The sequence below is a fragment of the Nannospalax galili genome, unplaced genomic scaffold, assembly GCF_000622305.1.
Source record: "Nannospalax galili isolate Female #2095 unplaced genomic scaffold, S.galili_v1.0 scaffold513, whole genome shotgun sequence".
In the NCBI taxonomy this organism is placed as follows: Eukaryota; Metazoa; Chordata; class Mammalia; order Rodentia; family Spalacidae; genus Nannospalax; species Nannospalax galili.
The window spans coordinates 3,795,507-3,821,369 of record NW_008334861.1 but is presented as its reverse complement, the minus strand read 5'-3'; the positions used below and the strand labels follow the sequence as shown (position 1 = coordinate 3,821,369).

The 25,863-nt window shown below is 50.7% G+C and overlaps 3 protein-coding genes across 3 annotated transcripts; all 3 read right to left on the bottom strand.

Annotated features, from left to right (window-relative positions):
- Nucleotides 1–201: 201 nt before the first annotated feature.
- Fam50a (family with sequence similarity 50 member A) lies at nucleotides 202–7,385 on the bottom strand. Its single transcript, XM_008829595.3, has 13 exons — nucleotides 7,153–7,385; nucleotides 5,873–5,957; nucleotides 5,673–5,772; nucleotides 5,045–5,190; nucleotides 3,007–3,083; nucleotides 2,802–2,868; nucleotides 2,160–2,221; nucleotides 1,882–1,958; nucleotides 1,532–1,586; nucleotides 1,291–1,339; nucleotides 1,127–1,197; nucleotides 703–813; nucleotides 202–408 (listed from the first exon to the last, which is right to left on the bottom strand). Exons 1-13 carry the CDS (start codon nucleotides 7,261–7,263, stop codon nucleotides 400–402), a joined length of 1,020 nt encoding a protein of 339 aa, XP_008827817.1. The 5' UTR covers nucleotides 7,264–7,385; the 3' UTR covers nucleotides 202–399.
- Nucleotides 7,386–8,364: 979 nt separating this feature from the next.
- Gdi1 (GDP dissociation inhibitor 1) lies at nucleotides 8,365–14,556 on the bottom strand. Its single transcript, XM_008829594.2, has 11 exons — nucleotides 14,455–14,556; nucleotides 13,195–13,302; nucleotides 12,941–13,040; nucleotides 12,680–12,814; nucleotides 12,027–12,225; nucleotides 11,634–11,765; nucleotides 10,953–11,052; nucleotides 10,075–10,246; nucleotides 9,644–9,788; nucleotides 9,428–9,482; nucleotides 8,365–9,335 (listed from the first exon to the last, which is right to left on the bottom strand). Exons 1-11 carry the CDS (start codon nucleotides 14,497–14,499, stop codon nucleotides 9,183–9,185), a joined length of 1,344 nt encoding a protein of 447 aa, XP_008827816.1. The 5' UTR covers nucleotides 14,500–14,556; the 3' UTR covers nucleotides 8,365–9,182.
- Nucleotides 14,557–15,206: 650 nt separating this feature from the next.
- Nucleotides 15,207–22,210, bottom strand: Atp6ap1 (ATPase H+ transporting accessory protein 1). Its single transcript, XM_008829593.2, has 10 exons — nucleotides 22,011–22,210; nucleotides 21,611–21,737; nucleotides 19,330–19,404; nucleotides 18,875–19,068; nucleotides 18,553–18,593; nucleotides 17,912–17,997; nucleotides 17,281–17,519; nucleotides 16,563–16,610; nucleotides 16,250–16,478; nucleotides 15,207–16,035 (listed from the first exon to the last, which is right to left on the bottom strand). Exons 1-10 carry the CDS (start codon nucleotides 22,139–22,141, stop codon nucleotides 15,826–15,828), a joined length of 1,380 nt encoding a protein of 459 aa, XP_008827815.1. The 5' UTR covers nucleotides 22,142–22,210; the 3' UTR covers nucleotides 15,207–15,825.
- Nucleotides 22,211–25,863: the final 3,653 nt, after the last annotated feature.

The window sequence follows — 25,863 nt, the reverse complement described above, 5'->3', positions numbered from 1 at the left end:
CTATTTGGCAAGTTCCAGGCCAGTGAGAGATCCTTTTCCAAAAAAATTTTTAAAAAGTTGTACAGTGCCTGAGAGTGATAGCCAGGGTTGTCCTTTCCATATGCGTGTGTATACAAGTGTGCATATACCCCCGCACATATACCAACAACACAAAAATGCTTTAAAATCAAATACAATTTCTTATAATGCACGCACTCCAACTCTGACATGTGCACTTTTTTTATTTAAAAGAAAAAAGCAGTAATGCGAGATCAGGGCCAGGGGACAAGCGGCTACCATCCTTCCAGTGCACTCTGCCATGATCCCAGGGAAACGGGCACCTGGAGCCCTGGAGACATGGAGGCTTGGAGACACGGGGGCTTGCTGGGAAGAGCCAAGGTCTCGGCCCCTCCTGGATGCTCACCGAATCTGGTGTGAAGAAAAGGAGGGCACAGGGGATGAGGACTAGAAGTCAGAGATAAGCAGGGACAGGCTGGCATGTTGCATCTCTGATTCTTTGTGTATGGGCATGGGTGGTGGCTGGGCTTACAGGTATGTGCCGCCATGCCAGATTAGTCACCTCTGGTTCTCTAGCAACAGGCTGCAGCCACTGAGAGCTGAGCCAACTGCCACCCCCATGCTTTGACTTGCCCAGTTCAGCAACAGGGCCACCAGGAAGGAGCAGCCCAGGGCCTGGCCTTACTACCTTCCTTGCCCCCTCACCGTGTACTTGTCCCATTTCTTCTCTGGGTCATAGGGCTCCCAGCGACTGGCAGGAAAGATGTGCTTGTTCTTCTCATACCAGCTCCTCAGCACCACTTTGCCTGCATGGGACTGACAAACAAAGGCTGGTATTCAGTTTTTGGTTTGGGGATTTTATAATTTTGTTTTGTTTTTGAGAGAGTCTTACTAAGTAGGCTGGCCTGGAAATAGCTATGTAGACCAGGCTGGCCTCAAACTCACAGAGATCTGTCTGCCTCTGACTCCCGAGTGCTGAGATTAAGAGGCATGTACCACCATACCTGGCCTTGAAGGCTCTTATTCAGGGCCACCCTACCCAATCTTGCTTTCCTGTGACTTCTCCTTTCCAGAGACACCTGCTCTGACAAGGCACCTTTGCCTGCCCAGTATCCTGGCACCATCATACCTCATCCTTCTCCACAGTGGCATCGCTGAGCAGCCGCACGTCATCATGAACATCGAAGTTGAAGAGTGGCCCTGCAGGGGAGAAGCAGTCATCCCGAGGTCATGTTGCTGTTCTTCCCAACATACTGGGGACAAGCTGAAGGAGACTAGGCCAGAAGCACTTACCACTCTTTCCTCGCGCCTTTGTGACGATGAAGTCATAGAAGCTGTGATGCTAGGAGCAGAGGACAGAAAAGGGTGGCTAAATGACTCATCTTGGGCTTTAGCACCCACTACCCACTGCACTACTACCTGCAGGCTGGAAGCAGGCACCACTGTGTCTACCAGCCCTTGGAAGAGTGCACGACAATGTGGGGACTTTCCTACTAAGCCATAGTGTGCATGACCTAGGGCTGAAAGGACTCACGTGGGGAATAATTAAGTCCTCCTTGATGTACATGAGCTGCTCCACCCCTGCTGACCTGAGGGAGAGAGACAGGAGGGGGTGATCAACCAGCAGTCAACAGAGCTGGTACAAGGGCCCGGGAAGTGGTGGCCACAATGCTTTACGGCAAGTTGTGTGGTTTACTGAACCTGGAATAGGGGGATGGGAGTCCCACCCACCTAAGCTCTCTTCTCTAAGGAGCACAATGCCCAGGACAGCATTCTCCCTCCATTCTTGGAGCAGTCATTAGGGTGTCTGGTAGCCAGGTTGGGAAGGCAAGCTCTTCACAGATACACAACACAGGCAAGCTGCACTGCACACACTGCACTCACCTGAGTTCACTGAAATCTTTGCGCAGAATCTCAAGTGCCTTCTGTAGGAACTGCTGCATTGTGTTGCCCTTTTTCATCTGTAGAAGTGGCCCAAGAGCCAGCATACATGAAACCAGGGAATTGGGAAGTAAAGACTGTATCTTGGAGAAGCACTCTCAAGGAAAAGGTCTGAAGGCCTGCCTTCCCACTGTTCACCTGAGGATCCCCAGGGGCTTCCCAAGTCATGACTCAGCTCCTTTTCACCAAACCCAAGCTAAAGGAATCCTCCCAATACCTACCTTAACTGTACGCCGGTGTCCAGAGCCATCCCAGTAACTGAAGGTGATTTCAATCTCTTCGCCTACAAAACAGAGGTGCCTCATGGTCTCCAGATCCACATGCTGAGAGCTCCGTTGGGGTGGATGGCCAAGGTGACTATGAGCAGGAGATCTGCTTGGGCCTCAGCCCTCATTGCTCAGTGCTCCAGCACTGGACCATGCATACCCAACTCTGCTAGCACTGACTCTTTTTTGTTTACTTTTGTCTTTTGTTTTTACTTTTTGAGACAGGTACTCATGCAGCCCAGGGTAGCCTCAAACTAGCTATGTAGCTGAGGATAACCTTAACTGAATTTCTGATCCTCTGGCCTCTACCTTCCATGTGCTGCGCTTACAAGAATGCACAACCATGCCCAATTTATAGTGCTAGAGATGGAACCCAGGGCTTTGTGTTTGCTAGGTAAGCACTCTACCAAATGAGCATGAGCCACATCCCCAGCAAAACCGTACCCCCACCTTTTTTGTTTTTGGACTCATGCAGCCTAGGCTGGCCTTGAGTTTGTTATGTTTCCAAGGCTGGCCTTGAACTCTTGATCCTCCTGCCTCAGTCTCCTGACTGCTGGGATGACAGGCACACACCCCACACCTGGCTAGAGCACTCACTCTTGATCTTCTCCTGCTTGGCTTCCCATTCCTGACGCAGCTCTTCCCTGAGCCGATTTTCTTCTTCCTGGGAGAGAAAATGGACAAAGAATGAGTCCCCGGGCTATTCTAGGGGCAGCAGCAGGTCCTTCCTGAGCCAGAGTGTCTGCCACGGCCAAGGTCATAGTCAGCACCAAAGGATATGCCAAGGCCAGGCAGCTTTTACCTCCCTGTCTCGGTCAGGCAAGAAGCTTGTGTCCACATCAGGGTTCTTGCCCAGTTTCCTTTTCTTTGTGGTGATCTCTAGAGCAAAAGAAGACAAAGAACATCTTAGCATTTTTCTAAAAATGCATATTTTTTAGACAGTCTCTGTATGTAGCTTTGCCAGACCTGGAACTTGCCACGTAGACCACCCTGGCCTTAAAGTGACAAGAGCCATCTGCCTCTGCTTCCTGAGTGCTAGAACTAAAGGTGTTCAGCACCATGTCTGCCCTGAAAATGATTTTAATCTCACGGACCCCTATAAGGGTCTCTCAGATCTCTAGGGTCTCTAGAGTAATCTTTAAGAACTACTAACCTACAAGGAAAAAAAAAAGAACTACTGACCTAGATGACAAGCATAAACTGAAAAACAGATACCAGGGTCCTATTGCTGGGCCCCCCTAAAATGAAAGCTCTGGAGCGTAGGGAAAAACCTACCAAACAGTGCTTTCTAAAAGCTCCAATAAACTAGGTGTAATCCTAGAACTCAGGGCTGAGGCAAGAGGACTGAGATTTGGAGGCTGGCCTAAGATATATAATAAGACTATCTGAAAGGAAATATCCCAGTGATACACAGTGAAGTTGACAACCTTTCCACTGGTCTGTCTGTGCAATCTAGAACACCTCCAGAGGCAGAGGCAGGAGGATTGGTAGTTCAAGTTCACTCTCAGTTACAAATCGAGTTCAAGGCCAGTCTGGGCTATGTGAGGCCATCTCCAAAAAAAAATTTTTTTTAAATTAAAAACACCTCTTGCCACATATAGTCATGAGAACTGGACACTCAAATTATATCTAGCCCAACAAATTGTAATGGCATTATTTTGGATACAGCTGGGTTAAATGAAATGTACTGCTAAAATTAGAGTGGCACGGCCCAGCCTGGTAGTACACACTTATAATCTCAGCATTGGGAGGAAAAGCAGGGGGATCAGCAGTTCAAGGCCAGCTTTGACTATATGAGACCCTATCTCAATAAAAGAAATAAAAAATTGGGTCTGGAGAGATGGCTCAGAGGTTAAGAGTACTGGCTGTTCTTGCAGAAGACCTGGATTCGGGTCCCGGCACCCACATGGTAGCTCACAACTGTCCATAACTCCAGTTCCAGGGGATCCAATGCCCTTTTCTGACCTCTGAGGGCACTGCATGACATGGGTGCACTTACACACATGCAGGCAATGCACTCATACACACAAAAAAAAAAACCGAAATGTCAGTGGCAGGAGGGGCATGCATAGCTGACAGTTGTGACATAACTTATTCCAAGTTCTCAAATGCATACTGTTTCCATGCATCTTTCATTTATCTACTCTTCCCACCTCCTCCCATATCTGCAACTAATGAAATTCTCAGCCTTAAGGCCAAGCCAACTATCCCCTTGTGGCTCTTTTCCTTCACTTTGATCTAGTCCCCTAGGTTCCAGGGGGAACAGCAACTTTTGAGCATCCTGAGCACATACTGACCTGTGTGGCTTGGCCAGGCACAAAGCAGTACAGAGCTATACCTAGTAGGTGCTGGATTTCAGCAGCCATGTTAACTTCAGATCAAAGTCATCAACGAGAATTAACAAGTCAGTGGTCAGTGGCCACCTGTGGCAAGCCATTAACGTATCTGGCAGTGTAGACTTGAACATTCCCACTGTTTCAGTTAAGTACCAGCAAGTAAGCCTGATTCAGACTATCTTCTCCCTTCCTTAGTCTATCCTATGTGCTCCAAAGGACAGCTTCTGGATCCTTGTAGGCCAGGCGCCAGCAGTGCTCCAACATAACTTCTTACACTGGTGGTTCCTGGACAGAGGTAGTTGGCTCAGCTCTGACTCAATCAGCTGCTGACAGAGAACCCTATATTTAGCTTTAAAAACTGTTGCCACCTAGGCTCTGTATTCTCCTGCCTGTACGAGACTGGGGACCATGAGATCTGTGAGCAACTGAGGCTAGCCAGTGGGTGTGCTTCTTCCTTCTCCAGCCCAAATGCCAGGACAGAGCTCTGGCAGGCAGTGCCCTCACCTTCCCTCTCCAGCTCCTCCTCATACATGGCCACCTCTTCCTCCTCTTCACCTCCCTCCTCTTCTTCCTCCAAGGTGAAGGACAGGCTAGAGATCTTCCGCTTCGCCTCCTTCTTGCGCTCCTTCTCTCGAAGCTTCTCTAGCTTCCTACCAAGGCACGGGTGGCCATCATGCCCCACACTCCTGCCCTGAGGCCCCTTCCCTGACCCAGAGCCACTGTGGGCCTAGTGTGGGTGGGGTCCACTCAGCACACGCTGGATCACCCCAGCACCCCAGAGGGCTCCTATTGCCCTAGTTCACTTTAAGCACATGGGCAAGGTTCTCCTAATGACACAGCAAGCATAAAAGACACAAGGGTCATGGGACACAGAGGAATAGGGACAATATAGGCCATTCAGGCACCCAGTAAAAAAAGGCTTGAAAAGGACTCAGCACCTTTCCAGAGGAACAGAAAGATGAACCTGGAAGGTGAGAACCAATGTGGAACTAAACTAGGTACCACAACTGTTCCCAAAGTAGGAAATAGGGTCTCCCTATGGCACAGGAACAGCCTGAGGCACCCCCAGGAGTCCTCAAGCACTAGTTGTACCCTGAGGGGAGGGCTACAACTAAGAGGATGGGGGACCCACAGCTGGAGCTCCTTCGACTGCTCCTTCTTGGCCAGCTGCTTCTCCCTCTCCTTCACCAGTGCCTCCTGCTTGGCCTTCATGTCATTCAGAGTCACCAGACCTGTCAGGTAATGGGACATGAGGGGAAAGGCTGGTCATTCAGGGCCAGCAAAGGAACAGTCCCTGTGTCTGGAAGAGGGTGGTATGTGTGCCCTGCTCACCCACGGTACTGGATTTGAGCTCCGCCTCCACGGCATCATAATGCGCCGAGAACTTCTTGTCGATATTGGATTTCATTATGTTCTCCTGCAGGGGAGGGGCACACCAGTGAGGGCCACCCAGCTCTCCACTGTAATAGTGACAGTGGCTATTGGGTTGTCCTGGGTTCTAGTTCTATATTTGCTCCTGGATGTATTATGATGTCTTAGAAAAAGACACACCACTTCCCCTTCTGGGAAGGGGAATGGGTCCACAAAGCGGAGAGGGCTAAGGGAACCGAGCAGGGTAGTTTCCCTCAAATCCCTGCACTGCTCTTGCCCCCTCAGGCTTCCTGCTGGGGACCAGTGCCTCCTCAGTAGCCTGGAGCCACCAGCCCTACTCACCTTCAGCCTTTTCCTACCCAGCCTTTAAGCTGAAGCTCCTGTGACCTAAGCGGTGGGATGTCAGGAGAGGACAAAGGAGAAAAGAAGGGGGTCAAAAGGCCCAGACCCTCCCTGAGCAACTTTTTTCCTTTCTGGCCCAAGATGCTTTCAACAGCTTTCCAGAGGCTTCCTCCCTTCAGCCCAGCCCCATCCTAATAGGTGCCACATAGGTCCCTCTCTGACCAGGCCCTCCAAACGTGTACGTCCAGCTTGCCACTGCGACAACGGGGCCACAGGCGGAAGACTAGGTGTCATCCAATCATGACTGCAAGTAGATGATGCCTTTTGGACCTGGCTTCCCACTTCCTAGAGGGCCTGCTCTCGCCTGGGGTGCTAAGGCCTTGCTTTTCTCAAGAGTGTCGCCCAAAGGATCATGCTCAGGGCTCCTCGTTTCACACTCCTGATGCCCCAAGAGCCCACTAGCAGCGTCAGTGGCGTACTCTTGGGTCTCTCCAGAGGAAGAGAGCTCTTCCTGGTATGCAGTGGACCCACGTAATAGACCTGACTGAAGGCTGGGGATCTGAACAAGCTCTGTGCCAGGGAGAGGTGCCAGGGAGTCGTGCTCCACGCCAAGTGCCACCAAAACTATTGACTGTGGCGCCCTCGTGCTGGACGCTTTCACAAGCTAGCTGTCTCAACCTGTGGCATGGCCCCGCGCTGGGCCCATTTTACAGACGACTGTCTCGGCTGGTTTCCATCACCCGCCAGAGGTGGGCAAGCAAAGGTCCCGCCCTGGACGCGAGGCCCGCCCTCTGGGCGCTCCTATCCCGCAGCCGGCGTTTCCCAGAGCCGAATTGCGCAGGGCCGCCAGGGGGCCCAGGTGGTGCGCATGCTCCGATGCGCTGGGGCCTGGCCCGCACCTCAGCAATCCTTTGCTTCATCTGCTCCATCTGCTCGCGCTGCTTCTCCCGCTTCTTCATCAGGTGCATGGCGCGGCCCGCCTCGCTTGCGGCACCCTTGTACTGAGCCATAGTGGCTGCGACAGCGACAGCGGACGACGACAGGGACAGTAACAGGGCCCGGACGCGTCTTGGCGGCAGCAGCAGCTCAGTCAGCTGACCCGAGACGTCAGCCACCGGGGAACGTGCAGACGGCGGCCCCGCCCTACAGCCAGGGCTCTGCACGTGACCCGCGCTCGCTCCGCCCCATGCCCGCCCCTTCTGCCTACTCTCATTAGTCAATGAGCTGGGTCTCTCACTTTCCCGCTCATCTTCAAAGTTAACTTCCACCTCAAGCTGGGCCTCCAGACCTCTTCGTCTTCCTGTAGAACCCAAGGCTAAGCAAGCTTTGCAGTTAGACGTTTATCAGGCTTTGTGCCACACCCAGCAGTCAGGTGTCCTTGTTCCCTGAGGCCAGCCCTCTGTTCCCCCTGATCCAGCATCTCGGGTCTTGCATAGACACTGGCTGCTTAGACTTTTGACTGTCACCTAAGGCTAGGCCTGGGTCCCCTGGAGTCTCCATATCTGAGACGTGATCACTCCTGATCCCTCCCCTTTTAATTAAAAAAAAAGTTTGTGTGTGCCTGTAGGTGGTTGCACATGACCCAGAGCAGCTTGAGATCAGATTGTAGAGTCAGTTCGTGCTTTACTGGTCTCCAGGAATCGAACTCAAAAGTTCCCTGACCAGCACCTTTACTCACTGAGCCATCTCATTCTCCCCACTCTTTTTTGGGGGAGGGGTCTTTTTGAGACAGGGTCTCCCTGTATCTCAGTAGCCCCAGCTGGCCTGGAACTCACTATGCAGAACAGGATGGCAGCAAACTCAGAGATCCACCTTCCTCTGCCTCCTGAATGCTGGGATTAAAGGCCACTAAGCCCGGCTCCACTATGCCTTTTTTAGGTGTGATCTTACATATCCCAGAGTGGCCTTGAACTTGCCAAAGCCTCCATACCTAGCTACCTTCTCCCTTTCACCTAGAGGCCACTTGATGCCCCCTGACACCAGCTATAGATCCCCCCCCACACTTCCCCAGCCTAGTTCTGGTTTCAAAAGCTAAACTAGAGCCCCAGTCCTGGGACTGAAAATCCTGCCTAACAACCCAACCTTTGGGCAATGAACCTAAAGATTGAGGCTCAGGTTTCAACAGTTTTATTGGGAGATTTTGTTTTCTGTGAAATACACTAGAGGTTGGGGAAGGGGACACATTCACTTTGCAAGATAAGGGCTTCCCACCACTAAAGGAAAGGCATGGGGCAGGGCACACTGGGGTTTGGATCCACTTTCCCACCTCCTGCTTTGCTCATACTTCTTTTCTCAACAAGTAACAGAAAACACAAAGCACAAAGACAAGGAATAAAAACATAACAACCTTAGAGGGGGCCACACCTAAGCCCTTTCCCTTCCCAGGCTTTGCTAGGACTGGGAGGGGCCAGGGCAGCTCACTCTACAGCCCCAGGCTGCATGAAAGGCTGTGGGCTCAGACAGATAGGCCAAAGTTAATAAATTAGAATAAATTATAGGGGGGAATGCAATTTGTGCTGGGAGGGCCCCTTCTCTCCAACACGCAAGAGTTGGTGGGGGGAGGCAGGGGATATCTCCAAAGGCCACTACATTGGGGTAAGAGCAGTGGGGGCAGAAGTCAGCTTTCCTCCACTTCTTTCCCAAACAGAGCAGAACTGGGGGGAGGGGGACACACAAGAAGAGGAAGAGGAATCTCCTCTATCACTAGGACAAGGGCCAAGAAAGAGGATGCTATCCAATCCCCATTTCCCAAACCATCACTAAGGTTAAGGATTTGGTCAGTGAATCAATGAGGTGGCTGATGGGAATGTGGTGGGGGAAGCAGAAGATGCTGGAAACAGGGATGCCCAGCTATACCATCTCCCCAGCCCTAGAGGACAGACAGATGGGGGCAAGGGCAGTACGGGCTGGGGGAAAGGGGAGTCAGCAATCACTGATCAGCCTCTCCAAAGACATCATTCTGTTTGCGCTTCATGTTCTCAAAGTCAAATGCTGAGCCGGCCATGCGTTTGTAGATGTCTTTGATGTCATTGCAGGTGGTCTCAAAGTGTGTGGTGGCATCATAGGAGCAGGAACAGAACACCTGTATACAGCCAGAACCCCAGGGGTCAAGGTGAGTCAAGCAAGGAACCCTAGGGTAGGCAGGAAGAGCCAGGGCTGGGACAGGCTTCTTACCTGGCTCTCAGAACCATCGTCAATGGGTTCATACAAGTCACTGATAGCCACAAACCTGAGGGTAAGATGGAAGGCAAGAGAGGGTAAGGGAAAAGTCTCACAACAGGCCTTGCCCTTCCTCTCAACCTAGCTTGCCCCATCACGTTTGCCTCAGTCCCTCACTTTGCCCTTCCTCTCAACCTAGCTTGCCCCATCACGTTTGCCTCAGTCCCTCACTTCTGGTCAATGGGTTCCAGCAGCTCCAATGCAGGCTCAACCTCCTTTTCCGGCTCTGCAGTCTCCACGGTGGTACTGGCAATGGCAATGTACTTGCCCTGTGCAGCCACATTGTGTGCGTAGGAGATCATGCACACGTAGATGTCTGGCCACAGGAAGAACTTGGTTAACATGTGCCAGAGGAAATGACCACACAAAGAGGTGGTTCTTAGGGATTGCCCTAATAACACACCTGTTCCTCCCCAGCTCCCCACACAGGTAACATTCAAACTGTCACCCTCATGGAGTTCAAGGGAAGAGTTCAGGCCATCCAATCCCTAGGTATGTTCTTTGTAACAGGATGGCACAAGAAACCCTAAAGCTGGTAGGGAGAGAGAGGCACAGCAACTCTGAAGAGTGCACAGAAGGGAATCTTTCAGGGCCTGGCCTACCTGACTTCCTGTTGACCTGGTTCTGGGGGATGATGATTTGACAGGAATTGGCATCATTGGTGCTCTTGATGGGGTGGCTAAGGATACAGATGATGCGAATAACCTGGCCAGCCTTCCTCACACGGTCTGGGATGTAGCTGGGGTCACAGATCAACTGCTTACAGCGGGCCACCTGTGAAGGTACCAGAAGGCTTTGCACCTGTTGGATCACCCCTTGCTCAGGATGATAGTAGGCTGAGCCTCCTGTCCCCTACAGTACATGCTTCCTTCCCTGAAGCTCAGGGAAGCCCTCACACACACAGCTAGGTGGCCCTGTTGAGACACTGTGATCAGGAACACTTTGTTTTTTTCTTGTAGCTGGGGTTTTTGTTTATTTTCAGTCTGGTCTGTGTAGCCCAGGCTAGCCACAAACTCACCGTCTTCCTCCCTCAGCTACCCCAGTACTCATGTGCCCCATCAGGCTGAAGGATGCTTTCAGGGAGGTTAGGCATATTTCTCAGTTAGTAGATTGCTTACCTATCATACAGAAGGCCCTGGGTTCAATCCCTAGCACCATATCAACCAGGCATGTTGGCACACACCTTGTAATCCCAGCACTGGGGAGGTAGAAGCAGAAGGATCAGGAATTCAATGTCATCTCAGCTACATGGACAGTTGGAGGCCAGCCTGGGATACATGACACCCTTTCCATAAGAATGCTTTCAGAACCACAGGCATAGCATGTGCTTCTTCAAGGATACCTCTTGTCAACAGGAATGGCTATGTAGACTTGTATTGGATCCCCGGACTCTAGCTGAGAGGTTCTCTGAGAACGAAGCCATGAAGGAAACCAAATCCTACCCCTGCCATGGCAACCCCCATGCACAAGGCAGGCTTACCTCTCCCTCAGACTTCACTCCCACCACCTTGCCATTCTCCATGATTATGTCATCCACAGGTTTGTTCAGCATGTATGTCCCCCCATAGATGGCACTCAATCTGTAGCAAGGAAAATGACTGTGATGTCTGCCTCTCAGGAGAATGGGTACCAAGTCTACTGCACTCTGCTCGCCCCATCACTGAAGTACAGAGAAAGCTGCCCTAAGCCGGCAGAGTTCAGATCCAGCTGTTTGTCCCAAAGGTTACTAACATGAACTCAGGGCTCATCTTGGCATGCTCCTTCCTCTCTGAAGCTCTATCCAGAATATTCTATTCTGTAAAGGGCTAGTGAGGATATCATGGAATAGCTCTACATAGAAATGGCCCAGTAGTCCAGAATAAAGGACTCTCTGGAAAAGAGCCAACCCCAAGGGAAGCCCTGACTCAAGATTCTGGGGTCCTGGACTCAGTCCTGGTGCTACCAGGAGCTGAGGAAGCCATGTTCATGGTGACCTGGTCCTTCCTTTAATCTGCATTTTAAATTACTGGGGCTGTGCCCCCATCACCCAGGGATGATCAAGGTAAATGAAAATCAGATGGGAAAGTAAGAAGTGCTTCAGAAATGCCCAAGATGGTTCCAATTTCCATTCTTGCCCTTAGTCCTACCCAGTAATGTCAACTGAAAAAAGCCATGTTCTCACCTTGCAAAGCCCTGGGGCAGCTCACCCAGGCCATAGAGTGGGTATAAATATGGGCTCTTGCCATACCGAGCCAGGGACTCGCTGTACAACTTGATGCGGTTAATAGTCTCAAGACAGGGCTGATCCAGGTAGCTAGGGGACAGGGGCCAGGTTAAGATGATCTGACAACAACCCCCCTGCTCACCTACCCAGATATTAGCTAGCCTTCCCAACACCCTCTGCGGCCTGGGAAAAGCTTAGGTCAAATGCAGGAGAAAGAAGGAAAAGCGGCAGGTGAGACACGGTTGAGTACAAAGGACATGCAGGGTGTGCAGAGGGTCTAATAGGTGTAGGGAGGGCAGGATATGGGCCAGGCAAGGGGGCTCCCACTACCGTGGGCCAGCTTCCACTCACTCATCAGTACGGTAGAGAGCCAGGGCATGGCCAGTGAAGTCAATGACATCCTGACCCAAGTCAAACTTCCTGTAGACATCACGCATGCTGGTGGTCTGAGGGTCGACTCCCTCGAAGGTTTTGGGGTCATTCTCATCAAAGTTTGCCACAAACACCAGGAACTTGCGGAAGCGCCGTTTTTCAAACATGCCCATCAAATCTGAGGAGGGGAGCCCTTTGCATTGTTGGAACTTAAAACTCCTGCTTCCCACCCAGACAGTCCAAGAAAGCAGATGCCCTAGCTCTCATCTGAGCTGTCTCACCTGAGGCTAGCCTTGCCCCACCCTTCTTGGCCTGTTTTCCCATTTTTAGGAAAAGACCTTCCCAGCTCCACTTGGAGGTGTTTTGGGGGTCAAGTGGGCTCTCTGCCAAAAGGAATTACCCTCCATATCCTATGCTCCATGCTCTTTGTGTGAGTTCCCTTCCTGGCAACCTGCCATATGGATAGCATGGTGCAACAGAGGGACTACAAAGCAAGGGGCCTCTGGTACTACATGGGTTAAGTTTAAGCTTAGGCAAAGGGGTGGCCTGCTCTGAATAGCTAGCTATCTTTTTCACCTGTCCCAAGAACAGTCTGCCTCCTCCTCTGGCTAAAAGGATCCATCCATACTCACTAGAAGCCAAGGCCTCAGTCTCAGTGGATGGCACTTTGTAGATCTTGCCCCCCTTGTACACAAAGCTGCCCTCAACCACTTTGAAGTCCAAGTATCGAGTCACTTCCGTATACAGAAGCATCTTTACCAGCTGACCTGTGGGGAGAAGACATCAGTGTGGCTCCCTCCAGCAGCTCAGTGGTTTGGCCCACTTTACTCTGGAGCCTGACCCTCCTGTCTTCCCAATCACACTGCACACATTATCTCCTTCATTTCCCTCACCATTAGCCATGAGAAATTTGGGGATCAAGTCAACGTTCCAGTCTCGTCCTCGGCCCATCGACTCAGGAGGCCCCTCCAACAACTGAAAGCGCTTATATAGCTGTAAGCAAGACAGGAAGAAAAGGTCAAGGATGACCCAATCCTCTCCCACCCTTCTGGCTCAGGACCTAGGAGCTACTTTGATGCTATGCCCCTATGTGAGAGACAGGCCAAAGGATGGGTCTGGCTCTGAGGCCCAGTCCAGGCAGACTTACCTCTTCCAGGGGTGTGATGGAGGAGCTCTCACCCCCATAATAGGGGTTCCGGTCCATGTGCAGCACCTTCTTTCCATTCACAGACATGATGCCCGACAGGATGCATTCCTGGGGGAGGGGCGGCATTGCTGCTATGCTTCCACTTCCTACCAACACCCCTGATTTGTCCCTTGCCTCAGAGCTGCCACAAATGCCACAATGCAAAGCCCTGGCTCCTTGCAGTTCCTAAAACTGGGGGGGGGTGTTGATGGCTTAATGTGATGTTTCCTTTATAACCCTACTGGGCAAAAAGGTGAACCACTCACTAGAGCAGTAAGGGAAGCTTTGAGGGAGGCAGAGCATCCAGCAGACCCAAGGACAGTCTTCTAGCATCAATCTGGCAAGATAGTGTCTATCTGTGCTGATCCCACAAAAAGATAAGACACAAAGAGCCCTAGAGAAGAATCGATGAACCTCAACGGGCATATAAAAGGAAGTGAAGATCGGGCCAATCCTTGAAATCACAGGCCCCACCCTGGGCTACTCCTCTTTCAAAGGGCAGGAGGCCCTAACTCCTCGGGTCCTACCCACCTGGTCCAGACTCAGGAAGCAAGCCAACAGCGTTTGATAGAAGGGAGGGAACATATACAGCCTCACCAGTCACTGTCACTAGCCCAAGGACAAAGGCTGCAGATACTAGTCAGCCCGAAGTCTCCATGGGAAACCGGGGTGGGGTAGCGGGAATGTGATCACTGCCTCCACTGCTGCTGCTTCTGGAATATTCTCTGAGTCCCCTGTACCCCCCAAAAGTCAGAGAAGCAGGATGAGGGCCCACCCTTGGAAAGCCCCCATACGCATACATTCGTACTTCATCCCCTATTGAGTAGTGAGATGAGCACAAAATGGGAGGGGATGCTCGGCAGCGATGATGACAGGGTGATGTGCAGGCGATGAGTGGGGGTTGGGGGCATCAGGCAGAGTGTGGGAGGGGGCTTTTTCCAGTTCAGCAACATAAGATAGGGGAAGACACAAGGCAGAGGGTCCCTGAGGTCAAGACCTGGGATGTGGGGTACACACAGGAGGGGACATGGCAGGGAGAAGGGTACATGGCAGCGGAGTCGAGTCTACATCATGGGGGAAGGTAGTGGGGTGGGCATGGGGCTGATTTTTCCGGACCCGAAGTGATGGGAGGATGGGTCAGACGGTTGGGGAGGGGCTGCATCACCGCGAGGGGTGGGGAGGGCATGATGCAAGGCCACGAGCACCTGGAGTGGCACTTACGGTAAGGCCAGTCCCCAGCACGATCACATCGTATTCCTCGTCCATGGTCAGGCCTTGGTGCCAGCGCCCACTCGGCTCCTCCTCCTACTTCACCACAGCAGCCACTGCCGCCGCTGCTGCTGCCGCTGCTGCCGCCGCTGCCGCCGCCGCCGCCGCCGCCGCCGCACTGAACCAAAGATGGCGACTCTCGGCTGTCTCCGATCCCTCCGCCACGCCAAAGAGTCCCTCTCCCTACCCGCACCCCTTCACACCCGGCTGAAAACAAGGATTTTCCCGCTCGTTTTCCAGGACGGCTGCCAGCGCCTGGCTTCCAGCAGCGGCGCGACTCGGGCGGCAATGCTGCTCCCCCAGAGCGCAGACAACTGCGGGGCGGGGCCGGAGTGGGGGGGGGACGACGACGACACGGGAGGGCAAGTGCTTAGTCAGTGAAGGATCCTTGCGCGCTCCGCCTCTGCCCCGCCCCGCCCCACCTCGTACGCACCCATTCCGTCCCCCTAGGAGAATCAGGGCGTCCATCTAGCCCGGCGCTGCGCAGCGGGCGGGGGGAGGGGTGCCATTGTCGGGAATACCTAATCCGAAGACCCCGCAGCACAACAGCCTCTGCCTTCACTCCCTACAGCGTCAGCTTGTTTAAGGCCCTCCCAGGCTTCCCTTCTCACCTCCCGCCCGACTGAACTACATCCGGGAACCTCTTCCCCATAGCTGAGGGCAAACCCATGAATGCCCAGTGCAGAAATAAACGACAGAAAGCCCAGCGCATGGCAGCCCGTCTTTATTTTATTACGAAGGAAAGCACAGAGTACCCTGGGCTCCTGACAGCCACGCCTAGTGGGAACCAGTTAGAAACCCAGTGAGCCCACCTGCCCACGTGGAGGCCCCAGGGTACTGCTTATTCTTAACATCACCCAAAAAAAACCATGACAGCCAAGCTGGGCAGACAGTTGAGTAGTCTTTTTACACACTCCCAAACTCAAGCTGTGGCTGTTGGAGGGAGCTCCGGAGAGCTCAGGAAGGGAGTATCTACACAAAAAAGCACTATAAACAGCAAGAGATTATGGTGGAGGGGCAAGAATAAATAAGGAAAAGGGGAAGAAAGGGGACCCTAGAGCTAATGTCCCTTGTTCTCATGATGACAGACCCTGGAAAATTTATCTAATATCTATAAAGAATAAATACACCTTGTTGGGAGAGATGGGGGATAGCCCCAGGAAAGCCCCTCAGAAAGTTGAAGAGGAAACAAGACAAGTGGAGGGTAGTGTAGGGTTCATGCTATAAGTAGGAAGAGGGGGAAGCTCTTCTGTCCACTGTGCCATAAGACAGGATCATGACAACTCAGACACCAATACTCCCTCAATCCCTCTCTGGCAGTGGTCACACAATCTGGGTCAAAGAGATGGTGGAGCCTTTGTGGTCATCAAAACGATCCATAGTCTTGAGGCTGAGTATCATGTGCAGGCCGTAGGTGAAGATGAAAAGCATGAAGAGGGAAGTGAGCAGTCCCATCCAGATGCCCGGGGAGAAGAAGCCAGCACAGTCGCTAGCATAGGAGAACTGTTCACCCGTCACATTGAAGGCCTGAATCTGAGAGACACATGGACATGAGTCAGAAGGAACCATGAGGCCCTATACAGACAGCAAGGACTGGGGTTCTGGAATCAGTAGACAGTCTATACCCTTAGAAACTGCACAAGGATACGGCTCTCAACCACATGCCCAAGCCATACTGAGACTCTCGGGAGCCTCCTTCCCCTCACCATTGCTGTCACCAGCCTGGGGCCCTTCCCACTTTCCATACCTGGAAATCCTGAAGCGTCATCTCCCAGAGTGAGGGCACGTTGGTCACGAGGAGATTGCCCTTGTTGCTAAGACTGCTGACGTACTCACAGTGGAAGGAGTAGATGCTGGGCCCCGTGACCTCAGAAACATTGAAATACACAACAGAGCCATTGCTGTGGATTTCCAGGCGCTCCATGGTAAACCAGTATAGAGCAGAGACTGGGTAGAAGCGATTAGCCAGAATGAAACTGGGAAGTGAGGGTGAGAGATATGTCAGATGAACAGAAAAGCCACAGCAACCCAACCATACCTCAGTCATCCCCAAAACTCACTTGAATGTCACTGTTGTACCAAAGAGCTGTTCGTAGGTCAATGAGAGCCTGTGGGACAAGGCAAAGGGGGTGGCTATCAGGTTCTGGAAAAACCCTAAGCAAGTTCCTCCTTAGGACAGCTCCTACTTAACCTGCCTAGACTCTCACAGTCACCTGCCAACAGTGTCCCCACTTAGCAAATGAGAAAACTGAGGTTGCAGTCATAACCAAATCAGGAACAGCACCCAGGTCTCGTAACTCCAGTTTATGAGTCCTTCCTCTGGTTCTCCTGCATCCCCTGGCCCTCCTTTTGGCCTTCCTCTGGGGGCTACTCAGCTGCCTGTTTAGGTTTTTTGGGAGTAAGGGCAAACAGGAGTCTACAGAAGCCCTAGAACTGGTTCCAGCAGCTGGTCTGGTATTTGCCCACATGTAGTCCCAGAGGTTGTGCTCAAAGAAGGGCCAGGTTCCCAGGTGATTGTGTAGTGTTAATAACTCAGGTTCCAACCAAGGCCTTTCTAGAAAGCATGGGCAGGTAGAACTGAGAGGCTCCCCCTCCAGTAGCCTCCCAGCACCATCACCCTGTGATAGTACCTCCATCTCCCTGGTGACCCTGCCCTCCCCCATAAGACCTTTACTCCAAACACACATACCTTATCCCAGCTCCCTGCTCTGTCCTGGTGCCACAGGGGCAGGAAGGCCATGTGTGGTGGCAAAGTCTACCACCAACTAGTATCCTTACCTGGCAAAGGAGTCATTCCAGAAGGAGCCAGTCAGGTTGAGATTCTGTATACCAAAGGTGAGGTGGGTCAAATCTTTCCACTCATCTCTGTATGCCACAGAGAAGTTTTGTGCCCAGAACAGGATCCGTGGGACAGTCTCATTGTAACTCACAGGAGGATGGACCGGAAGTACTGCCATCTGGGTTTGAAGCAGCTGGCGACCTAGACCCCCAGCTACCATGGCTACATCACGGGCCACCTGCAGAAACACCCAACAAACCTTTTCTTAACAGCCCTGAGAGCAAGGCCTAATCCACTGCCATGGCCACCCTTCCCACGGGGTACTCTATCCACCATCTGAAAGTCCTGTGGATAAAAGGAGGCCCTTCCTCCAGTACTGCTAGCCCTGATATTCCATCTCCCTAAACTTGGGTTCACTTACACCAAATTCACATACCGCCCACAAGGTTCACAAGCAAGATGGAAAGCAGCCTCTTGATAAAGGAAGCAGTGTTCTGCCCACCAATCCCCCAAGCCAGGGACTCCTGGGAGGCCCTATCTGTGACATACCCCGCACCTCCAAGTGGTGAGCAGACTCACCACTCTGTGCCACCCTCCATGCCCCAGATCCCCTATTGGAAGAGCACATACCCTGGAAGGGCGGACTGCTGTAAGAGCTGCGGTGTAAGGGACATCTTCAGACTTGAGTGTGCTCAGTACCTGCCCAATGACTTCATCTGAAGGTTGACAGGAAAGCAGAGTCACCAGGTAGCCTACTTAAAGAAACACTCCCCACTGTCTGCTCTAGAGAGCATCTAGATCATGGAAAAAGCATTGAGGACCCCTAAGCACAGCTATTTTTCTTCCCCCCTGCTCTGCCAGCTTCTCTGGGGACAATTGGCTTCAATCATAGACTCTCTAATGCCAAGCCCAAGCTAAGTCAAACAAGAAAATATACAGTGATATAGAAAGCATCATATCTATCTAGCTATCTTTCCATGCAGATGGACTGTTCTTTATCACAAAGGTAAGTCCTCTTTATTGTTTTGATTAAGGTTACTGGTCTATTAAATCCAAAATCTGGATATACTAGGCCTGAGAAGAAACTAGATCCCTGGGCTATTGCACAGGGAGCCACCTAAGGTACTTGGACATCTCTGCCAAGTGGAGCTGGCTACAGAGGAGCATGGCCAGGGAGCCACTATTTCCCTGCCCAGCTGTCAAGCACTCTGAGAAACAGGACCACCCTTATAGTAAGGAAGAAGCAGCTTTCTTTGTGTGGTCACACTTACCATTGCCTGTGAGGACCTCCCTGGGCGCCATCAGACCAGAGCTGTGTATAAGACAGTATGAGATGCTCTCAGGTTGCTCTGCTTTCAAGTCCAAACAGCTGGCCTGGAGCAGCTTTCTGAAACGCACCACCCTTCCCACTGCCCCTCTATCTCCCACTAGCCTCACTCACCACACCTGTGCACTTCAGCTGTTGCTGTCAGCCATGCAGGGCTGAGCTCAGCAGCCCCCCACCCCTGCACCTGTACTTGACTCAGGGCTCCTACCTGGAATCCCATCCCCTTTTCCCCACTTTGCAGACAGGCTCAGTCACCCAGGCTTTACCTGGCTGTATAGGGCAGGCGTATGAGCAGCAGGGCAGGGAGGCTGGCATTGAGCTTGAGCTCCCTTAGGGTAGCTAGATCCACATGTAGAGGGCTAGCCCCAAGTTTCTCCTGCAGGTAGCTGGTCAGAGTGCTGACTGCATACCAGTCCACAGCGGGAAGCACCAGGGAGGAGGGAGCCAAATCTAGGGCATTCTGGTGGTAGGGAGAGGTGGAAGACAAAGTGAACCAGGGAACAGTGGGCCTGTGGTAACCCTCAAACCTTCCTGGCAAGCCACATCTCACAGGGCTCTTACAATGGATCAGAAAGTAAATGTCCCACACCCCTAGACCCTGACACTGATACCCCAGACCCTTTACCCTCAAAGCCGACACCTGTGGTCCTAGAGAGAGCTGGGAAAGAGGCACAGGATGTATGATCTGTTCCAATGGCCCAGGCTGTGAGCAGACTCTTACCTCCAGGTTAGAAAAGGCGCTGTCCTGCTTATTTCCAAACACACCACCATATGCTGTGAAATCCTCAATGCTTAGCTAATAAGAAAACAGAGGAAATACCTCAGGAGACTGGGCAAGGAACAGAGGCAGGGGCCAGGGCAGGGGGCATGTGCAGTCTCACAGCCAACAAAACCTTAAGAGTCAGATTTGATGTGGGGAAGGAGAATGAATCACCACGAGTGGTAGGTGGAGTGGAAAGCTCATGCTTTCCTCCAGCACTCTCAGGACAGGGTAACAAACACAGTGGGTGGTCATGGGCTAGGGGATCTATGGGCAGTTGGCTTGTGGTAACCTAGCAAGCAGTAGCCAAGCAAGAGGAACTGAGGAAGAAGGAAGCTGATGGAGGGGAGGGGAACAGGCAAGAGCATTTATAGCATGCCTCCCAAGAGGGAAGTGGAAGTCAGAGAAAAGTAGAACATTCTATGTTCAGTCGGCACAGGATTTTTTTGTTGTTTTTTGAGACAGGGTCTTCCTCTGTGTAGCCCCAGCTGCCTCTGCCTTCAAAGTGTAGGGATTAAAGGTGTGTACCACCACATCCAGCCTAGACAGGATCCTTTACAAGAAGTCTTTGCCCTACCATTTTCAGATGGGAGGGGGGAGAAGATAGTGGAACCCACACTGGAGGAAACACTGGGGTCTTTCAGGACCCCAGTAACTGCAAACTCATGCCGTTCCCTCTATAACCTACATAAGCCCTTTCTCCACCCCCCCACCCCCTACCAGCTTCCTCTGGTTTCATCCAGTAGGTCCATGGGCAATTTGACCAGTTTCCCTAAACGCAGTAGTGTTTAGTATACATAAGCCCAGCCTCCTCTCCCTCTTCATTCTAGTGCTGCGCTTTGTATACTCAGAACTGCCACCAACCTTTCTCTTTGTGGCATCTCCCTTATCTCCTGGTGACCTAGCAGACCATCTCCTACCCCTTCTAGTCACTCAGTAGGCTCCAGTCATACCAGAACTCCCATGGACACAACAAGAGCAATCCCTTGCCCAGGGCCCTCAGACCAGCTATTCTCTTGCCAGTAATGTCCCTCCACCAAAGCCACGTGACTTTCTCCAGCCACCATGATGTTACCTCCTAAATGAGACCCTGCCTGATCACTGTGATCTAAAACAATGTTCCCACTCTGTTATCTTGGCCTGCTTCCTTTTCTAGACTAAACCACTAATGTGTTATTATGAACCAATCTAGCCCTCACAAGAATGTCAATTTCCTATTACATCAGTAAACAAATAAATGAAGGGAATTTCCTAAGAGTAGGGTACCCTGGCTAGTTGTTTTATGTAGATTACTTCTCGAAGTCTTCTGATGTAGGTGGTATCTTCATTTTATGCTTGCAGAAAGTATGGTTTACAAAAATTATTTCATGTGTCCAAAAGCTAAAAAGTGGTAGGAATAGGACTGAGTTCCTTCCAGTCTGACCTATTATTTATCTCCTTCTGGATGGACTATCAGCCAGCATAATCACCACCAACAGCTACACAGCACAGAGCAAAGCCACAAAAAGAATGAGCCAGCCAGACCACTAAGGAGGAACAAGCGAAGACTTGACAGCCTCCTGAACGACCTTATGCTTCCCTAAACCTTCTCATAGACCATACTCCTGCTTTGGGGGCATGGGCTTGGGAGGAAGAGAAAATAGCATGCTGGCTCTGCACACAAAACTGGGGAGCAGGTCTACACCGAAGCCGGTACCAGTGTGGTATGCTGTCTCCAAACCTGGACCTTCAGCACATCATTACATCTCTCCAACCTTATTTTCCTTAGCGGTAAAACCAAGATAATGACATCAGTTGAACACAGTGCATATATAGCACTAAATAAGGGGTAATTTTCCAGTTATTCCTATTATGATCATGACAGGAATTACAGTTCTGCCAACCATTAGCTATGTGACCTTGGGCAAGTCACTGATCTTCCCCTAGAATGAGTCTTATCATCTATGAAAGTATGTAACAATCCCCAGCATACTAGAGGACATCAGCAAATATCTAGTGCTTAGTTCTTGATTGGTATCTTATCTCTGACCCCTTGCTCTCTTCCATTCAAGTCTGTGCCATTTCTGGGGGTTCACCATTCCCAGTGAAGTTTCTCCTACTCATCTTCCCAAGAATATAGTCACACCTGCCTACAGTTGGGACAAAGGCACTACAGCTTCACCTGGGGAAGGAGCAGTGGGGAGTGGGGTGGGGTCTGCTTGCCTTGCACCGACCAGGACAGAGCAGGCTGGGCCAGGCTCACCTTGTCCTGCAGGAACAGCAGCACATTCCGGGGGCCTAGCTCCAGGGCGGGGTCTAAGTAGGTGGAAAGCTGCATGTCGCTGGTGATATGGCCCTCGTGAGTGTCGGCCACAGGAGCCCACAGGTCCCTGGCAGGGGACATAAGAGTGCTGTAATACAGGGCACTCGGCTTGAGATTCCAAGCCCTTGAGTGGCCGGCTTCCCGCACGGGCGGGCCCGGAGCTCTAATGTCCGATGTCTGTCGTTGTGGAGCCAACCCCCAAGCAAGGGACAGCTTCCATCTGGGCCTCTCAGCCCCTCGCCGAGGAGGACAGCCTTGGAGTTTGGCGATGGCGGCTCAGTAGTCGCGGCACGCAGTGCGGCCCGCCCCAACCCAACCCGGCCCGACCCGACCTGCTCACCGGTCACTTGACCACAATACCAGTGGCACCTGCTGCTCCGCGGACACCGCCGCCGCCACCGCCACCAGGCACAGCGGCAGCCACAGGCGCGTCCTGGTCCACATCTGAGATAGTACTGTCGCAGCCATCATAGCCTCAGCTTTCAGTGCCTAGACCGTGGAGGCCGCCTCAGATCAGATGACTGTCGCCTCCACCCGAGCCCCGCCCCTCCATTGGCAGGGGAGGGAGGGCATTCTCCAATATTCGTCTATGATTGGACCAAGAGCATGGCACTCACGACCACCCCTTTTCACTGGTTGGCTGTACGTGTCTCCACTCGCGCACGCTCCTTGTGAGAAATAAGGCGGGAGCTCGAGCTACCGGCCGCCCCCCCCACCTCCGGCTCAGCTGGGCGGAGCGGTCCTTCTGAATCCCTTCCTGTTTCAGTCTTTCTGCTTAAAACTGCAAGACTCAAAAGCTTTTTCTGCACATAGCCCCTCCCTGGTACAGATAAGAGAAGGCAATTCCTTAGAGTGACAGGACAACCCAGGGTATCATCCAGAGAAACACCAACACTTAAAATGGGCAGGATGGAGGGTCCAGAAAATAGAAGCAGCATCTTGGATGAGAGGAAAACTCAGAGGAAAGTGTGTGCTCAAGGGCTCAAAGACAACATGAGTAACAATGTCAGTGTCCCCTACAACTAACATGCAACTAATACTGTAAGGGCAAAACTGTTTTTTTGTTGTTTTATTTTTTGGTCTTTTGGGGACAGGATCTCCCTGTAGCCCCAGCTGGCCTGGAACTTGCTATGTAGACCAGGCTGGCCTTGAACTCACAGAGATCTGTTTGCCTCCCGAGTGCTGAGACTAAAGGCCTGCCTGCACCACCATGCCCAGCTAAAACTGTTTCTTATCAACATTTGCCAACTTTGGCAAAAGCAGTCAATTCCAATGTAACTTAGAGGAGACACGGCTTGAGAAGATGGTCCTATAGGTCAGAAAAATGGAAGTCACAGTTGCAAACTAATTCGGAGACTCCTATTTTCCTTTTTTTGTTTGTTTTGAAGCAGGATCATGGTATGTAGGAAACTCACTATGTACCTCTCTGCCTCAGACTCCCAAGTGCTAGGATTACAGATTCGAGTCACCAATGTTGGCTTCTGTGTCATTTTTTTCTTTCTTGGACCAGTAATCATCATTACAAACTTAAGTTCATTCTTCTAGCACTGCAAAAAAATGTAAAAAAGCTACAACAAAATAAGTACAACCAAATCTTGAACTTTTCTATTGGATATATATGCTGATTAATTGAGGAGAAAATGAACTGATATCTGAAACATACTTTAAATACACCAAAAATAAAATGGGAAGAGAGGACTGTAGAGAGATAGGTGTGTGAAAAGGCACATATACTAAAATGTCAATGGCAGAATCTAGACAGTGGTAGTTATGTTCACTTTTAACTTTTTTTTTTTTTGGTCTTTTTGAGACAGGGTCTCCCTGTAGCCCCAGATGTCCTGGAACTCACTATGTAGACCAGGCTGGCCTTGAACTCAACAGAGATCCGCCTGCCTCTGCCTTTTTAAAAAATTTTATTTATTTATTTTTATTTTATGTGTGTATTGCCTGCATGTAGGTAAGTGTACCCGTGTTGTGCAAAGTTATGTTCACTTTTTTACTTTGTTTTGTTGGTACTGGGGATTGAGCCTAGGGCCTCCCACATACCAAGCATAAACTATACAACTGAGCTATACCCTCTAACTCCTGTAGGATTTAAATGATGGTTTCTGCATTTTTTGAATACTGCCCTCCCCAAATTCATGTGCACCCAGAATCTGTAAATGTGTTATTTGGAAACAGGGCCTTTGCACATTTAATCAAGTTATAGTAAATTTGTACTGGAAGGATAAACTGTAATACAATGGATAGTGTCATTATAAAAAGAGGGAGCTGAGCACGATGGTACACGCCTTTAATCCTAGCACTCCAGAGGCAGAGGCAGGCAGATCTTTGTGAGTTTGAGATCAGCCTGGTCTATATAGAAGGTTCAAGCCAGCCAGGGTTATGCAATTAAGACCCTGTCTCAAAACATGTATCTGTGTAGGTGGGGGTATTTATTGTGACATGGGCTCACATAGCCATAGCTCACTATATAGACAATGATGACTTTGAACTCCTGATAATCCTGCCTCCACCTCCCCCAAGTGCTATGTTCTAGGCCCAAGAAGGAAACTTAGACACAAACAACAGGGAAGAAGGCCAGGTATAAAGGAAGACAGACTGCAGTGATATGGCTGCAAACCAAGAATTTCTGAGAACACCCAATCCTCCTACCTCTACTTCCTAATTTCTTGTCCTCTGCAAGAGCAGCAAGCACTCTTAAACATGGTGGGGTGGGGGGGAGCGGGAAAAATAGGTCACCAGTTAAGAGTACTTGCTATTCTTGCAGTGGACCTAGGTTCAGTTCCTAGTACCCATATGGCAGCTCACAACCAACTAAAACTCCAGTTTCCAGGGGATTGACACTGCCCTCTTCTGGCCTCCATGAACTCTGCATAAACATGGTATACTTATATTCAGGCAAAACAGTCATACACATAAAATACAAAAAAAAAAAAAAAACACACTGGGCCATTTCTCCAGCCTCCATTTGTGTGCGCATAAGTGCCATGGAGTGTCTGTAGAGGCCAGGTTTTCAGGAGTTGTTTCTCTCCTTCTACTATGTGGGTTCTGGGGATCTAACTCAGGTTGTCCTTTCCAGCAAGCACCTTCACTAGCCCACCCACCTTGCCGGCCCTATTTTTTATTTTTTGATATAAGGTCTCATGTAGCTCAGGCTGGCCTTGAACTCACTATGTACAGTACTGAGATTATAAGCTTGCACCACCACACAGCAGAGACATGAGTTTGAACAAATGGAATTCTATCAAAGGATATAAACTTAAAACTCCTAATGAGGGGCTGGAGAGATGGCTCAGCGGTTAAGAACACTGACTGTTCTTGCAGAAGACCCGGGTTTGGTCACATAGCAGCTAACAACTGTCCATAACTCCAGTTCCAGGGGATCTAACAGCCTCTTCTGTCCTCTGAGGGCACTGCACAACACAGGTGCACTTAACTACGTGCGGCAATACACGCATATATATAAAGTGAAAATATTTAAAAATTTTTAAAAACTAATGAAATATAATTGAAATTTGCTCAAATGGATACAAAATAGATACACGAAAAGATACTTGGAGGGCTGGAGAGATGGCTCCACAGGTAAAAGCCCTTCCTGCTCTTGTAGAGGACCAGAATTTAGCTTCCAGTATCCACAACCACCTTAAACTTAAGGTCCAGGGGATTGATGACCTCTTCTAACCTCAGTGGGCGTGCGCGCACATGCACACACCCACACACAAATCTTTGAAGAAAGGTAGTTGGATAAGATGTATAATTGGCTTTTATCTGTATTCTAGCCCCATAAAGTGATGTTTTTCCCATTTTGGCCATTTTTTTCTTATTGTTTTTGGGTCTCCCTGTATTTCCAGCTGGTCTGGAACTTGATATGTAGACCAGGCTGTCCTTAATCTCACAGAGATCCTCTTGCTTCTGCCTCCTGTGGGCTAGGATTAAAGGCATGGACCACCTTGTCTGGCCTTGGCAATTTTTAAAAAACTAAAAAAAATTTTTTTGAGACATAATCTCAATATGAAGCTCTAGCTGGTCTCAGATTCACAAAGATCTGTTTGCTTCTGCCTCCCACACCTGTTTTTTTTTTTTTTTTTTTGAGAGTTTTCCACTCTGTAGCCTAGGCCAGCCTCAAACGCAAGGCAATCCTCCTGCTTCAGCCTCCATAGTGCTGAGATCACAGTGTGTGCCACTATGTC